The sequence below is a fragment of the Anomaloglossus baeobatrachus genome, chromosome 5, assembly GCF_048569485.1.
Source record: "Anomaloglossus baeobatrachus isolate aAnoBae1 chromosome 5, aAnoBae1.hap1, whole genome shotgun sequence".
Lineage (NCBI taxonomy): Eukaryota > Metazoa > Chordata > Amphibia > Anura > Aromobatidae > Anomaloglossus > Anomaloglossus baeobatrachus.
The window spans coordinates 153,856,508-153,874,414 of NC_134357.1; the positions used below are offsets into that span (position 1 = coordinate 153,856,508).

A 17,907-nucleotide genomic window follows, 5' to 3' on the forward strand; every position below is an offset into this window, starting at 1 on the left:
GCCATTACTCCCGTGTACCAAGAGCCTCGGGACTACGCCTGCCCTACCCGTGGAGGGGATCCCATCTTGCTGCCCCGCTCTATCAGCCCCGGGCGCCTCATCACCAGGCAGCGGCTGTGTCACTATCACTTATCGCAACCCACAGGTGGCGTCACCGACACATCAATCCACTGTAAATATCCCCTTCCGACGGTTGTGAGGACAGACAGCCGTGCGAGCCTGGGTCCGCTCACCACTCGAGCTGCAGCAGCGATCCCGGATTCGAGTGGCCCCAGAAGCGGCAGCAGCCCCGCCCGCAACAGCCCGAACCTGGCATCATGAACAGGATTCCTACCCCATCTACAAACCTGGATGACGTTTGCCTTCTTTTGAACTTTCAGACCATGAACCGTTCCAAAATTTTGAACTGCCACCACCTTGCCCGCCATATCTGGCACCAAAAACAACAACATCGTCATCTTCTTCCTTGAAAAAGGTGCAAAGCCGTAGCCCCGCCCCCTAAGAACGTGGTCGGAACCCGGTGACTCCCAAAGCAGGAAGTTGCAAAGGACAGTGGGTCCCGCGAGACTACTGTCAAAAACCAAGGGGGAGGGCAGGATGGAGCGGCATGTGACCTGAGAGGATAAAGGGCAGGGACACCAGGACTCTGCAGAAATCTGTTCTTGGGTACCAACGCGGCAAGATGTCTCGGCAACCAGCATGTGGAGGGTCCCGTTCCTGGGACCGCCGACTGGATTGAGGAGCAGACGGAGAAAATGTGCCGAAAGATCCAGGCCCAAGTCCACTTCATCTTGACGAGGTGGACGACTGAGATGAAGGGCCTGGCTGCCACTGTCCGGGTGCACGAGCTGGAGATGGCCTTGGCGGAGCAGGTAAGCAGTGACCCATGCCCCTATGTTCCCCAGGAACCGGCCGTTCCGGCTTAGGGGTCTGGCCTGCCCCCATCCACCACGTCGCCTCCCCCATCGCCCGTGTCCACGGCCAGTGCCCCGATCACCCCACTACCCCAACCTGCAGTAGCGGAACCCGTCTTTTCTGCGAAGGAGGACTCAACAGCAGAGACCTCGGGCCTCGTGTGTAGCACCGACTTGGCACCCGTCTCAGCCCCGAGCCAGGCCGCAACCCTGATGACATCCCGTCCGGCCCAGAGCCAGGCCACAACCCCGATGACGTCTTCCCCGGCCCCGAGTCTGGCCACACCAGTGATGATGTCGGCTCCGTCATTCCGCTCAGCCGCACCAGTGATGACGTCGACTCCGGCAGTCTGCCTGGCCGCAACGGTGATGACGTCGGCTCCGGCAGTCTGCCCAGCCGCAATGTAGGTGGCACCCGACCGGAAGTCTACCCCAGCTGCGGCGCCAGCCGCTCCCAAATACCCCGTTCCGGCTGTTGAACAGCCGGGATGTACCTGCAGAGAGGTGGAGCAGGCCACTGATCGATGGGGCCCACGGCAATGTGAAAGGCCGGTCGTCAATGGCACCGAGGGCATCCGAGTGGGCCTGGCTACCGAGCAGGAGGCGGAGCACGGAACCTGTGCCTCGTACTGGGAGTGGCAGCAACAGCAGCTACGCAGGGAGATCGCTGCCAGAGAGAAGCAAAAGGCAGATGTGCTTATCCGCACTTATAAGGAGAAGGATTACCTGTGGCAGACTATCTTCGGGTCCGGGGCCCAACATATAGAGGACAGGTCCGATACTTTGACCCCCAGAAAGGATAGGGTTTCATCTACGAGCCGGGATTGGAGTCCAAAATTTTTGTATCCCGGAGGGATGTGGCTCCTCACTTGCCAACCGGCCACCCAGACCGTAATCTGGAACCCGGGGATATGGTGAGCTGCACCCGGCATTGTGGAGAGCGAGGGTGGTTTGCCCTGGACATGAAGAAGTGGGTCGTGGTCAATGAAACACCATGTCTCGCCTCCCACCGTCATTTGTTTGAAGAAAAGAGTAGGTAGCGGATTCCGGCTACCCCTCTGTAGTTAACATGTTTCAAAGTTAATTATGGACCATGGCTTCAGGACTGGTGAAGCCACCCAAAAACTTTCTTGGGCCTTGTAAATAACCCCCATCTACCTTCTTGTTGCTCCACCACCAGGACTGTAACGCCTCTGGAGAGGTTGGTTGGAGGAAATGCCTGCGGTAGAGTTGGCTAACCTTCAGGCCAAGGGTTCCTGACAGTGAAACTCTTGGGGTGGACTGGTGGGTAAGGGACTTTACCCGGACATTCTGGACACCCAAAGGAACTCGGGACGGCGTGACACCTGACTAGCGGTGGCACCGAGGGTGGGTTCAGGTGTTTTGGGTGACGGGTGAAGGGAAAGAAGGAGATAATATTTACTTGTTCCATGCAACGTTTAAGAGATGTGCCTCCCTAATGGGATGAAAAGTTTTAAAATGTTTTAAATGTTTATACTTGTTACATATTCTATTTCCTGAAGCAGAAAAAATAAACGTCAGTGGCCGGACAGCCTGAGGACGGACTGTATTCAACCAAGGGGGAGTGTGACGCCCTGGCAAAACCAGGTAGTCACAGAAGTAGTCCACCCTCCTTAATACCACCAAAAACCCACACCCAGGTACAACACACAGCCATTAAAGGCTAGCCACCCTCTCATGACAATAGGGACACACCAGTGGGTGGGATTAAGAAAATGAGAATGCCCACCTAGGGGTCTTGAGGTGTCAGGGGCGGGAACACAGTAGTTCAAGTGAGTGCTGAAGTTCAAGTAGGAGTGCTGACAGCAGTGGAGTCAGGGGTAGGGGCCCCTGGACTACCTGACTAGGTGGCAGACAGCAAACAGGGCCACAGGCGACGGAGATCCGGTCACGGGAGACCTTAAGTTGACCGGGGCAGGGATGTAGCCCACCGATGCCGACAGCGGGAATCCGGTCCGGAGGCTGTACGCAGACGGGGTGCCTGGACCCTAGGATGAGGAAGGTTGCATGCCCCTTGTTAATTAACCAGCAGAGGACGAGGTTTCAGGCCTTGTTCTCCAGAAGCCCAGAGAGCGAAACGAAAGCCCAATGTGGGGGATAGGGTGTCCGTCAGAACCCGCAGAAATCCCAAGGGTCAGATTTCGCTGGCCACAGCTCCCAAACATACACAGTACCGGAGTGTGGACTTCCCTGTTCCATGCGGAGTCGTCCCACAGAAGACACAGACACTGAGTGCAGGAGGAAGGGACCCCTGTTTGCTACACCCGGGTGTGGGACCCGAATACACCCGCCAAAGGTGACCGGTCACTGGCAACTTGGTTTACCACTGGACTTGTGTGTGATTCTTAAACTGGAGTACACCATTGATCCCCGGTCCAACCCGGCACGCCACCTCCAGCAGCCATTACTCCCGTGTACCAAGGGCCCCGGGACTACACCTCCCCTACCCGTGGAAGGGATCCCATCTTGCTGCCCCTCTCCATCAGCCCCGGGCGCCCCATCACCAAGCAGCGGCGGTGCCACCATCCTTCACCGCAACCTACGGGTGGCGTCACTGACACATTAATCCCCTGTAAATATCCCCTTCCGACAGTTGTGAGGACGGATGGCCGTGCGAGCCCGGGTCCGGTCACCACTTGAGCCGCAGCAGCGATCCCGGATCCGAGCGGCCCCAGAAGCGGCAGCGGCCTCCGCCCACAACATTATCAGGCCCCTACACTGCACAGTGTAATAGCCCCCCTCCCCCATGCACATCACCTCATTACATACATGTTATCAGGCCCCCCACAACGCACAGTGTAATAGCCCCCCCCACACACACATCACCTCATTACATACATGCTATCAGGCCCCCACACTGCACAGTGTAATAGCCCTCTCCCCCACACACATCCCCTCATTACATACATGTTATCAGGCCCCCACACTGCACAGTGTAAGAGCCTCCCTCCCTCACACACATCACCTCATTACGTACATATTATCAGGCCCCCACACTGCACAGTGTAAAAGACCCCCTTCCCTCACACATATCCCACATTACATACATGTTATCAGGCTCCCACACTGCATAGTGTAGTAGCCCCCCTTCCCCACACACATCCCCTCATTACATACATGTTATCAGGCCCCCACACTGCACAGTGTAATAACCCCCCTCCCCCACACACATTACCAATTTACATACATGTTATCAGGCCTCCACAATGCACAGTGTAATAGCCCCCCTCCCCCACACACATCACCTCATTCCATACAAGTTATCAGGCCATAACAGTGGACAGTGTAATAGCCCCGTCCCCCACACACATCACCATATTACATACATCTTATCAGGCCCCCACACTGCACAGTGTAATAGCCCCACTCCTCCACACACATCACCCCATTACATACATGTTATCAGGCCCCCACACTGCACAGTGTAATAGCCCCCCTTCTCCACACACATCCCCTCATTACATACATGTTATCAGGCCCCCACACTGCACAGTGTAATAGCCCCTCTTCCCCACACACATCACCTCATTACATACATGTTATCAGGCACCCACACTGCACAGTGTAATAGCCCCCTTCCCCACACACATCACCTCATTACATACATGTTATCAGGCACCCACACTGCACAGTGTAATAGCCCCCTTCCCCACACACATCACAATATTACATACATGTTATCAGACCCTTAGGCTATGTGCGCACGTCGCGTAAAAACATGCAGTTACGCTGCGCTTTGTAGCGCAGCGTAACTGCATGCGTCCTGCGTCCCCTGCACAGTCTATGGAGACTGTGCAGGGGCCGTGCGCACGTGGTGTTTAAGAGCGCAGCGCTTCGGCTACTGCCGAAGCGCTGCGCAAAAAGAAGTGACATGTCACTTCTTTCCTGCGCTTTGCCGGCAGCTCCTGCTCTGTCTATGGCAGGAGCTGCAGGCAGAGCGCATGGAATCGGCGCTCACTACGGACATTTCTGCAGCGATCTAAAGCGCACATGTGCTCTTCAGATCGCTGCAGAAATTTCTGCAGGGCTTGTACGCAACGTGCGCACATAGCCTTATACTATATAGCCCCCACACTGCACAGTAATGAACACTCTGCTACCTGCCTCCACAGTAACTGTTTTCCTTCCCTCTCTGTACTCAATCTTACATACTCTCTGCAACTTACATTATCACTGTAATTTGTGGTGTTACATAGGACTGCAGGTGACATCTACTCTATTATCTGTACTCAGAGAGTTATCACTGTGTTATCTATGATGGTTACAAAGGAGCACTGATATGACAAGCACAGAGGTTTTCAGAAGGCCCTCTATTGTCATAGAAACTCATCGGCTACCCGTGATCACATCATGGGCGCTTAAAATGGCGTTCTCCCATGCTGGCTCGTGTTACATCGAGTTTGACAGTGGGATTTAACAGGCTAACAATCTTGGGCAGAGCTTTGCTCCATCTGTTATTATTAACGACAAGTCCTGGCTGTAACAAACGGCCATTACCTGCAGATTATGGGGCGAGCTCACTCCATGAGCCTGCACTATACACTGCCTTGAATGTCATGAAGAGGTTAAGTTTGATTTGACACCAACAATGCATACAACCACCAAGCATAGTATGCCTCTCATGGTATGTATGTAACCATGAAGGTTATTATACCTCTGGGATTACAAATATAAAACCCTTTGTTAAAGAAAAGGCATCTGTGACTTTCTAGCAGGATTCTACCCCCTTAGACATTACTATATATGTGTGACGAGAGACTGAGCCCCTATATTTTGTGTTACAGATATGGAAAATAAAACAATATTTATATACAAATGAATCAATAATATTTGCCTCGGACAGATCCATATTATTATTTCATCTCTTTACTCTTGCAGGATGTTGAACTTGCAAAGGCCACACTTCTGGAAGGACTGAATAATGCAGAAGATGAAACGGAGATGAAAATATATCTTCTGTCTTTGAAGAATGCTCAGCTCCCTGAAACCATCCCCATTCTACTTCAGTATGCAGTGGAGCACACAGGAGTAGTGTGCAGCACCGCGCTATCTGCGCTGCAAGGCTTCCCAGCAGAGATTCTATCTACAGAGGTATACTGTAGATGTTTTTTATGTCAGTAACATTTAGTTTGTTTAGTTTGGATTAAGAATTATCTTTTTTCACTGATATGTTCTTATTATATCTTTCCATGCTGGTACCACTGCAGAGAAAAGCTATCGAGTACTCAATAGATCCACAGTGAACCTGTCAATCGTAGTCACAGCAGACTTTAATATCATAAATCTGTCTAGTAGAATGTTGGGCAACATATAGCAGAGTTGTTAATATCAATATAGTGGAATATTTTTCATCTGACATCCTTAAAATGATGTTACTTTCAAGGATTGCTTGTTAGTTGATGGGAAAAACAGGAGGCTGACAACCCATAAAGACCATACTGCGGTGTATGATCAGCACTCAGCAGCATGGGATCTATTGAAGACTGATGCATTTTATGTTATGGCAAACTCTAATGTGGCTTTGCACGTTGCAACATCGCAGGTGCGATGTCGGTGGGGTCAAATCGAAAGTGACGCACATTCGGCGTCACTTTCATCATCGTTGTGTGTAAATTCTAGATGATACGATTAACAAGCGCAAAAGCGTCGTTATCGTATCATCGGCACAGGCTCCGACTTTTCCATAATTATGCTGCTGCGACAGGTACGATGCTGTTCCTCGTTCCTGCGGCAGCACACATCGCTGTGTGTTACGCCGCAGGAGCGAGGAACATCACCTTACCTGCTTCCGGTGGCTCTACGGAAGGAAGGAGGTGGGCGGGATGTTTGCATCCTGCTCATCTCCGCCCCTCCGCCGCTATTGGCCGCCTGCCGTGTGACGTCGCTATGACGCCACACGACCCGCCCCCTAAGGAAGGAGGCGGGTCGCCGGCCAGAGCGATGGTCGCAGGGCAGGTGAGTGCATGTGAAGCTGGCATAGCGATAATTTTCGCTACGCCAGCTATCACAAGATATCGTACCTGCGACGGGGCGGGGAATATCGCGTGCGACATCGCAGCATCAGCTTGCGATGTGGCAACGTGCAAAGCCCGCCTAAGGATGGAAGAGAGTTTTGTTCTTTTTTTTCCAATTGCTTTCTTTGAGAACTGTTAGGTTTGTGTAGTTTGTATACTTTTCAGCACCTGGAAGTGTGGCGCCCTGGACAAGCCAGGGGCCACAGAGCACAACACCCACACACCCCACACTCCCGGTCAGGCACACCGAAGTCAGACACAAAACCCTTGTTGCCTTCCTCCAGGGGCTGATGTTCACACCAGGGGGTGGGCCAGGCGGTTGGCCCCGCCCACCGAAGAGTTCACAGTCCTGGAGGCGGGAAAAGTAAGGAGTTCAGCTAGGGAAGTGAAAGTGGAAGGAAGGAAAGTGGCAGCTGAGCAGACTAAAGTTGGTCTGGGTGTGTGGCCCGGACGGAGCAGCAAGGTTGGCAGACGGTGGTGACCATCTGCAGGAGTGGCCTATCAGAGCTTACCGTAACGACCGTGGATGGGCGGTGGCCCGGCGGTACCGGACCAGTACGCAAAGAGAAGCCAGCACCATCTGGCAGGGACTTACGGACCCCGGCAAGGCTAGGAGTCGCCGTGAATTTGCCGAATTCGTTAGTGAAGGGAACCTCCTGGGTTTCCCAGCAGCCAAGTCCCGACAGAAGGCAACAGTCCAACCAAGAGAGGGAGACACCGCCACCGCCAAGGCAACCGTTTCCCAGGGCCAGAGCCTGCGGGCAGAAGGGGCTCCTCCAGCCCATATCCAAGCTGGGGAGCGGGTTACCGGTGGGAACCCATTGGAACCATCTACCATACATAGGTGCAGGGAAAGGCAGTCACCATCAACCTGCCGGGAGAAACAACACCGCAGCCGTCTGTGGGACCCGTCCATCCAGCCGTGTGTTTTACCGAGAACTGTGTCCTCATCATTGGCTGAGTGAGTACCACCGTGCCGTGCGGCACAGCGCTGCCCCCGCGACCCTGCACCTCACCAGGCCCTGTAACCCGCCTGTCATCCATCCCTACCCCCATCACCGGGCCCCGGGACAACCAACCCCCTACCCACGGAGGGGAGAACTAACAACAAAGCTGCTCCCTGTCACCGCTCCCGGGATCCCCGTCTAGAGCAGCGGTGGTGTCACCAATATCACCACAACCGTGGGTGGCGTCACGGACAATCATCAAATCCCCACAATTAAAATCCCCTCTTCACTCACGGGCGAGGAGTGCCGCTCGAGTACCCGGGATCCGGCCCACCGCTCGAGCCACCACCGAGCAAAGGCAAGCAGCAGCAGCCGGACCCGAGCAGTGGGAGAGCGCAGCGTCCCCTCTTCCGCCCGCGACAACTTGGCGTCACGAACAGGATCCTACCGTTCTACCAACTGGTGGAAGTGCGCCTTGTGTGACCGCTGGAGGCGTCCGGCCGGAAAATTTGTGAAGCCGCCATCTTGGGCGCGAAGAATTCCCGCTCGAGCGTCTCCTCGAGTAGTGGAGGCGCGAAGGCCAAAACCCCGCCCCTGTGGAGGAGGAGCCGGAAAAAGACTAAGGGGGACTGATGGCGTCTGGCCGCATGTAGTGCGCGGCTATGGAAGCAGGGACGCCAGGACCCTGCGGCCATTTACTGGTTCCTGGAAGAGGCCGCTGCTAAAGATGCTGATTCCGACCGACAACACCGTGGTCCCCACGCCTGGCACTGCAGCGTGGGTGGAAGTCCGGACCGTCCAGCTAAGCAGCCGTCTGCAGGTCCGCATGCAGCTCCTCCTGGAGGAGTGGGAGGCCGACATGGCGGAAGTGGTGGCGGCCATACGGAGACGCGAGGTGGAGGGAGTCTTGGAAGGGAGGGTAAGGGACCCACGCCCCTGTACCCCTAGTGGGTCAGTCACCGCGGCCGAGGGACCCGGTCCATACCTGCCCGCCCTGCTACCTCCCCCGCTACCCGTGTTGGCTGCTGCCCCGCCACTAGGCCCGCTACCACCACCACCGGTAGCGGTACCCTGCCAATCCGCCCCGGCGGACCGACCTGCAGCAGAAGCTCGTGACCGCCCTGATCCGCTTCTATGGGAGAAGCCGAAGGCTGAGCCCGTCAGCAAAGATGCACCGGAGGCATGGCGGGGATGCAGCTGCCAGGAGGCAGAGCAGGCCATGTCACAACGGGGTCCCTCATTACCGAAGGTACCGGTCGTAGCCGGCACAGGGGGACTCCGGCAGGGCCCATCCCCCACACCGTTTTAACCGGAGCAAGCAGAAAGTGCTCCGCACCGGGAGCGGCAGCAAGGGCAGCTGACCGCCACGGCGGCGGGGAGCTGAAAGAGAGCTGTGCAGCGTGAGATCCTAGCCTTGATGTACCGCCAACATGTGAACTCGACAGGAGGAGAGATTGGTGGGGTGAGAGTGATGGATGTTGCCCCTTTGATTGTGCCTCCCAGGAGCGAGATGATGATTTGGTGTAGGGCAGCGGTAGGGCCCCAGGGGCGTGACTACCCCGACATGATAGAGCCCATGCCCTCTGAACACAGGCCCACAGTAATGGCCGCCCGAGGGGTGGTAGATGTAAAGAAAGGGAGAGTGCCCGTGAGGGTGCTGAACTGCGGGGAGGAAGAAGTCAGGCTTCCCCGATACGCTACCCTTGCCAAGTTGTTCACCTTGGATCCCCACACCATCCACGAGGCCATTCCCCCAACCTCACCACCTACTGCCAGCACTCACCCATCCCAAGGGGAGTTAGACGAGTGGTGTCGACAACTACACGTAGGCACTGACGATACCCCTACACATCACAAAGAAGGGGTATACCGGGTGGTACGGGAGTATGAGCGGGTTTTCAGCAAACATCCCCTAGACTTTGGGCAGATTAAAGGGGTCCAACACCATATCCCCACCGATGAGCATCCCCCTATCAAAGAGAGGTACAGGCCTATTCCCCCTGCACACTACCAATGTGCCAAGGACATGTTGAGGAACATGAAGGAGGCAGGGGTTATTAGGGACAGCTGTAGTCCCTGGGCCGCCCCGTTGGTACTGGTTAAGAAGAAGGATGGCACCATGCGGATGTGTGTGGATTACCGAAAAATTAACCAGATAACACATAAGGACGCTTACCCTCTGCCCCGCATTGAGGAATCTCTGGCTGTGCTGAGAGCCGCTAATTACTTTTCCACCCTTGACCTCACCAGTGGGTACTGGCAGGTGGCTGTGGCACCAGAAGACTGAGAGAAGACTGAGAGAAGACTGCATTTGCTACCCCTATGGGACTCTGTGAGTTTAATAGCATGCCGTTCGGGCTGTGCAATGCCCCTGGAACCTTCCAACGGCTGATGGACTGCTGTCTGGGGTATCTAAACTTTGAGACCGTCCTGCTGTACCTGGATGATGTGATTGTGTACTCCCAGACATATGAAGCCCACTTGGAGCACCTAGCCGAGGTGTTCGCGTCCCTTGCCAAATATGGGATGAAGTTGAAGCCCTCAAAATGTCATCTGCTGAAACCCAAAGTGCAGTACCTAGGGCATGTGGTCGGTGCAGAGGGTGTCGCCCCTGACCCTGATAAAATCACCGCCATTCAGGACTGGCTGAGGCCGACCACGGTGAAGGAGGTGAGGCAGTTCCTGGGCCTGGTGGGGTGTTACCGTCGCTTCATCAAGGGGTACACAAAGATGGCTGCCCCCATGCAAGACCTCCTCGTGGGACAGACCAAAGGTGGTAGACCCCTAGGAGCCCCATTGGTGTGGGAAGAAAGGCATGAGGAGTCCTTCCATCAGCTGAGAGCGGCCCTGACCGGAGAAGAAATCCTAGCATACCCTGACTACAACAACCCCTTCATCCTTTACACCGATGCCAGCAATGTAGGCTTAGGGGCAGTCCTATCCCAGGTCCAAGACTGAAAAGAGAAAGTGATTGCTTATGCTAGCCGAAGGCTTCGACCGACTGAGAGGAATCCCGAGAACTACAGCTCTTTCAAGCTTGAACTCCGGGCACTGGTGTGGGCTATCACCGAGCGGTTCCGCCATTACCTGGCAGCGGCTAAGTTCACCGCTTTCACGGATAATAACCCACTGACCCACCTGGACACCGCCAAGCTGGGCGCGTTGGAACAGCGGTGGGTGGCTAGGCTAGCCAACTACGATTTCACCATCAAGTACAGGGCCAGCCGTGTCAACGTTAATGCCGATGCACTCTCTCGGATGCCCCACTTGTCGGAAGAAGGGCCTGAGGACGACGACCTCGAAGAGATTGAGCTGCCCGCATTTTATCAGCCACAGACTGAGAAGGTGCATGTCTATCAACAACGGGTAAACCTGGACCCGCTGCCCAGCCAGGAGTGGCAAGAAGCTCAGGACCAGGCACCCGCTGTCCGCTTAGTCAAGATCTTGGTGGAACAGGGTGCTGCTGGGATAGACCCTGCCGCCCCAGATGAAGCCCAACGCCTGTGGCGGGAACGGACCCGGCTGTATCTGCACCAGGGGAAGTTGTACCGTGAGCTGATTAGCCCGAAGACCCATGAGAAGATCCGCCAGTTGGTGATTCCCCAAGCTAACGTGCCCACCGTCCTGCAAGCATACCATGATGGTGCTGGACACTTCGGATGGAAGAAACTAGAGATGCTGTTGAGAGAGCGGTTCTATTGGAGTGGAATGCGGGAATCTGTAGAGGCCTGGTGCCGAGAGTGTGGCCCTTGCATGCTGAGAAGGAAGGATGAGGCCAGCCAGAAGGCGCCCCTACACCCGATCGTTACACATCAACCGCTAGAGCTGGTCGCCCTGGACCATGTAAAGCTCGCCCCCAGCCGAAGTGGGTACATCTACGCTCTAACCATTGTAGACCACTATTCAAGGTTCATGGTGGTTGTCCCAGTCAAAGACCTAACTGGCCGTACCGCCGCTAGAGCGTTCCAGGCTTATTTCTGCTGACCACATGGATACCCGGAGAAGGTGCTTACTGACCAAGGCCCGGCCTTTGAAGCGGAGGTATTCCATGAATTTTGTCAGTTGTACGGCTGCAAGAAAATCCGGACCACGCCTTACCATGCCCAAACCAACGGCATGTGTGAAAAGATGAACCACCTGGTCCTGGGCCTCCTCAAGACGTTGCCGCTAGAAGAGCGGAACCTGTGGCCGGAGAAGCTACCTGACTTGGTCGATATGTACAACAATATCCCTTCCAGCTCAACGAAATGCACCCTAGCATACCTGATGAGGGCACGCCCCGGCCGGCTACCGGTGGATCTGGACATGGGATTGGAAGCCCCAGAAGCACTCCCTTCGACAGCTGAATGGGACACTGCGGAGGGTACAGTATCGACAAATTCAGGAGTATGTTGAGAAGAACTTGAGTCGGAGTCGGGAACAACAGGAGCAGTGCTTTAACCAGAAGGCGTCTGCTGGCCCTTTCCAGCCTGGAGATGTAGTGCTGAAGCGAAAGAGGAGGACCCACAAGCTGGATGATCAATGGGAGCAGACGCCATATGTCATACAGCCCACAGGATGGGAAGATGGGAAGGCCTACCAGATCAGTCGTGACCAAGGGGGCACTTTGGCCACGGTTTCCCGGGACCATCTACAGAGGTGCCCACCGGCATTGAGGGCAGCAGCTGAAGCTCCGGTTCCTAGACCGGCGGGGAAGGCAAAAGAGGTAATCCACACCGTGATGGGTGACTTTCCAGCAGACTGGCCTACACAGAATGGCGCGGTGATTCTTCCAGTGATACTATTCCCACAACCCGTGGATGAGGAAGTAATGGAAGTGGTCAACCAGGAGCCAGTGCCCAGGGATGAACCTGTACCCAGCTCCCCTATGCCTCCGCCTGCCCCACACGATAGCAGGGAAGAGGAACTGATTGTTCCCTCTGCCCCACTGCCTGCCACGACTGACACCGGGCCCCGGAGGTCCACCCGTCCCAACCTAGGTAGACCCCCACTTAGGTACAGGGAAACTGTTCTTTAAAGGGGAAAAATTGTGTGTGTGTTAAAAGTACCGTTTGAAAGAATGATAAGTAAATGATTACCGAAGATTCACCTGATTGTCAGCTTGATTAGAACTGGTCGTTGCCGGCACCGTTGTACCCGTGGGACTGCTTCAAAGTGTTGCATAAGGGACTCCTTATGAACAGGCCCGAGAACTAGCAGGGCAACCAGAAACTTGTGGCATGTAAATAAAAATGATGTTTTATGGCTACACCGTTACCGCCTCCGGAGAGGCAGATTGGAGGAAAGGCCCGCAGTGGAGCCGGCTGGGGCCCAGCTGGGGCCCAGCCACCACCGGTGGTGATCCTCTGGGGGTTTCAGGGGTTCCCCATGGACGTGGGTCCCCTGAAAAGGGACAGAACCCGCTCGGGCAACTTGGTGCTGGACTGGGGTCAAGGGGTGCTGCCCATTTGCTTAGGGGCAGCATCAGGGCCAGGTTGCTTGGGTGGGAGAGAGCGGAAGCCGTAACCGTAACGTTTAAGTAAGAGTACCTCCCGATGTGGGAAGATGTTATTTTAATTGTAATGTGTTACCGTTTTTCTATTTTTCAGTTTGTGAAAATAAAACCGGTGATGGACGGGCAGCCCGCGGACGGTCTGCATTTAACTAAGGGGGAATGTGGCGCCCTGGACAAGCCAGGGGCCACAGAGAACAACACCCACACACCCCACACTCCCGGTCAGGTACACCGAAGTCAGACACAAAACCCTTGTTGCTTCCTCCAGGGGCTGATGTTCACACCAGGGGGTAGGCCAGGTGGTTGGCCCCGCCCACCGAGGAGTTCACAGTCCTGGAGGCGGGAAAAGTAAGGAGCTCAGCTAGGGAAGTGAAAGTGAAAGGAAGGAAAGTGGCAGCTGAGCAGACTAAAGTTGGTCCGGGTGTGTGGCCCGGACGGAGCAGCAAGGTTGGCAGACGGTGGTGACCGTCTGCAGGAGTGGCCTATCAGAGCTTACCGTATTACCGTAACGACCGTGGATGGGGAGTGGCCCGGCGGTACCGGACCGGTACGCAAAGAGAATCGAGTACCATCTGGCAGGGGCTTACGGACCCCGGCAAGGCTAGGAGTCACCGTGAATTTGCCGAATTCGTTAGTGAAGGGAACCTCCTGGGTTTCCCAACAGCCAAGTCCCGACAAAGGGCAACAGTCCAACCAAGAGAGGGAGACACCGCCACCGCCAAGGCAACCGTTTCCCAGGGCCAGAGCCTGCGGGCAGAAGGGGCTCCTCCAGCCCATATCCAAGCTGGGGAGCGGGTTACCAGTGGGAACCCATTGGAACCATCTACCGTACATAGGTGCAGGGAAAGGCAGTCACCATCAACCTGCCGGGAGAAACAACACCACAGCCGTCTGTGGGACCCGTCCATCCAGCCGTGTGTTTTACCGAGAACTGTGTCCTCATCATTGGCTGAGTGAGTACCACCGTGCCGTGCGGCACAGCGCTGCCCCTGTGACCCTGCACCTCACCAGGCCCTGTAACCCGCCTGTCATCCATCCCTACCCCCATCACCGGGCCCCGGGACAACCAACCCCCTACCCACGGAGGGGAGAACTAACAACAAAGCTGCTCCCTGTCACCGCTCCCGGGATCCCCGTCTAGAGCAGCGGTGGTGTCACCAATATCACCACAACCGTGGGTGGCGTCACGGACAATCATCAAATCCCCACAATCAAAATCCCCTCTTCACTCACGGGCGAGGAGCGCCGCTCGAGTCCCCGGGATCCGGCCCACCGCTCGAGCCACCACCGAGCAGCGGCAGTAGCAGCAGCCGGACCCGAGCAGTGGGAGAGCTCAGCGTCCCCTCCTCCGCCCGCGACAGAAGCAAACAGTTATGTTTCCATTCATTAGTAACAAGTGGAGATCTTTAAAAATAGTAGAAAAACTGTTTTACTTGTGGCTAGATAAATAGTTACTGCCATTAGTTAGGGTCCCTTGTACATGCACCATTCTCCATCATGAGTCCCAAAGATCTAGATTTTAAATAATCTGCTCAGCTTGTGTCTCGGCTCTGCATATCGTATTTATTACAAGTTCTCTTGTGGAGGCGTGCAGGAGAGTTGAGCTCTGCTAGAAACCAGCTAACAATGATATGAAGGCAATCAGGCAGCTATACGAATGTAGATTGGTTAGCTCAAATATGTTTTTTTATGATGTCCAATACATGAGGGTTGCCTTACAAAATCACAAATCATTCATATGATGATTTCACAATGCAATTTAGGCCTCAAAAAACCTATATAATTACAGTGGGTACAGAAAGTATTCAGACCTCTTTAAATTTTTCACTCTTTGTTTCAGTACAGCCATTTGGTAAATTCAAAAACGTTCATTTTTGTTCTCATTAATGTACACTCTGCACCCCATTTTGACAGAGAAAAAACAGATATGTAGAAATTTTTGAAAATTTATTAAAAAAAACAACTGAAATATCACATGGTCATATGTATTCAGTCCCTATGCTCAGACACTCATATTTAAGTCACATGCTGTCAATTTCCTTGTGATCCTCCTTGAGATGGTTCTACGCCTTCATTGGAGTCCAGCTGTGTTTAATTAAACTGATAGAACTTGATTTGGAAAGGCAGACCTCTGTCTATATAAGACCTCACAGCTCACAGTGCATGTCAGACCAAATGAGAATCATGAGGTCAAAGGAACTTCCCAAAGAGCTCAGAGACAGAATTGTGGCAATGCACAGATCTGGCCAAGGTTTCAAAAGAATTTTTGTAGTACTCATGGTTCCTAAGAGCATAGTGGCCTCCCTAATCCTTAACTGGAAGAAGTTTGGGACCACCAGAACTCTTCCTAAACCTGGCTGTCCAGCCAAACTGAGCAATCGTGGGAGAAGAGCCTTGGTGAGAGAGGTAAAGAAGAACCCCAAGATCACTGTGGCTAAGCTCCAGAGATGCAGTAGGGAGATGGGAGAAAGTTCCACAAAGTCAACTATGACCGTAAGCCCTCTACCAGTCAGGCCTTTATGCAGAGTGGCCTGACAGAAGCCTCTCCTCAGTGCAAGACATATGAAACACAGCATAGAGTTTGCAAAAAAAAACACATGAAGGACTCCCAGACTATGAGAAATAAGATTTTCTGATCTGATGAGATGGAGATAGAACTTTTTGGTCATACTTCTAAGCAGTGTGTGTGGAGAAAACCAGGCACTGCTCATCACCTGCCCAATACAATCCCAACAGTGAAACATGGTGGTGGCAGCATCATGCTATGGGTTTTTTTTTTAGCTGCAGGGACAGGACGACTGGTTGCAATTGAAGGAAAGATAAATGCGGCCAAGTACAGAGATATCCTGGAAGAAAACCTCTTCCAGATTTATCTGGACCTCAGCCTTAACCAAAGGTCCACCTTCCAACAAGACAATGACCCTAAGCACATAGCTACAATAACAACGGAGTGGCTTCAGAACAACTCTGTGACCATTCTTGACTGGCCCAGCCAGACCCCTGACCTAAACCCAATTGAGCATCTCTGGAGAGACCTGAAAATGGCTGTCCACCAACATTCACCATCCAACCTGACAGAACTGGAGAGGATCTGCAAGGAAAAATAGCAGAGGATCCCCAAATCCAGGTGTGAAAAACTTGTTGCATTATCCCCAAGAAGAATCATTGCTGTACTAGCTCAAAAGGAGGGTGCGTCTACAAATTTCTACATTTGTTTTTTTTTTCTGTTTAGATGGGGTGCAGAGTGTACATTAATGAGAAAAAAATGAACATTTTTTTAATTAACCAAATGGCTGCAATGAAACAAAGAGTGAAAAATTTAAAGGTGTATGGATACTTTTATCTCCAATCTATGGTCAGGTTTCTGAAGCATTCTACCCTAAGGGCTTGTTCACATGCTGTGTTTTTGCTGCATTTTCTTACACATTTTTGTCACATTTACAATTTCAGCAAAGTGAATGAGTGTTCGCATATCTCTTGCACATGCTGCTTATTTTTTCGTTACGGATTGCACCATTCTCAGAGATGAGCGGACCCGCTGAAATTCGGTTTGACGGGTTCAGATGGACTTTAGATAAACCAGTTTGGGACAAAGACTTGACCTAAACCCCAATAAAGGGTCAATGATTGGGCATTTTGGGCCTCTGCCCTCATGCAGCGAGCAATATACAGATCACTTCTAGGGGAGGGTGAGCAGCGATTATCCTTTTTTTTTTTTTTGATACACACTACATCCAATAATGTTGATTTTACCCTCAGTGCAAGCCATTCAGAGACTGCAAGCACCGAGCGTACCCGAGCACAGCAATGCTCGCTCGAGTGGTCAGCACATGTAAAGCCCCTGAACTCCGAACTTGAACACTAGTTATTTTAAAAAAGTCCGAGTTCAGTACCAACACCGAACTTTACTCTTCAGGTTCCTTTATCACTAACCACAATATCAGTTTTTCAGTTCTGGAGCATGTCAATTCTTTCAGTGTTTTTACAGCGTTTTTCACCCATTCCAAAAGATGGGAAAAAACACAAAGAAAAATGCATTCAACTTTTTTTAAAATAATGGGTCTATTTATGCATCCCTTTTTCTGCCAACTCTCTGATGCAAATTCTCAACGTGTGCACATACCCTAAGAGTATCGGTTCTGTGGAAAAATATGATGGCTTATAGAGATGCCACTACATAGAACAGAAACTCTCTTCATGCCTGCAATATGAATCTGTGGCAACGGGGAAAGTGCATTGCCATAGACATGATCCTTTATGAAAATTAACTGTCTTAGGCCTGTTTCACACGTCAGTGATTCTGGTACGTTTGTGCTTTTTTTTAAAATGTACCAGAATCACTGACATACGCAGATCCATTATAATCAATGGGTCTGCTCACACATCAGTGATTTTTCACTGAACGTGTCTCCGTGCAGCGTACACCCGTGTCCGTGATTCTGCACGGAGACAAGTCAGTTTTTTTTTCTGGCATCACTGATGACCCACAGACCACACTATGGTGTGATCCGTGTGTG

At 53.0% G+C, this 17,907-nt stretch overlaps 1 protein-coding gene across 1 annotated transcript in view; it reads left to right on the forward strand.

Moving 5' to 3' along the window:
- The window catches only part of LOC142309808 (microsomal triglyceride transfer protein-like), a 164,547-nt gene that overhangs the window by 100,388 nt on the left and 46,252 nt on the right, over positions 1-17,907 (forward strand). Inside the window, exon 11 of the mRNA XM_075347265.1 lies at positions 5,814-6,026. Coding sequence (XP_075203380.1) covers positions 5,814-6,026 — 213 coding nt within the window. The remainder of the gene's footprint in view (positions 1-5,813; positions 6,027-17,907) is intronic.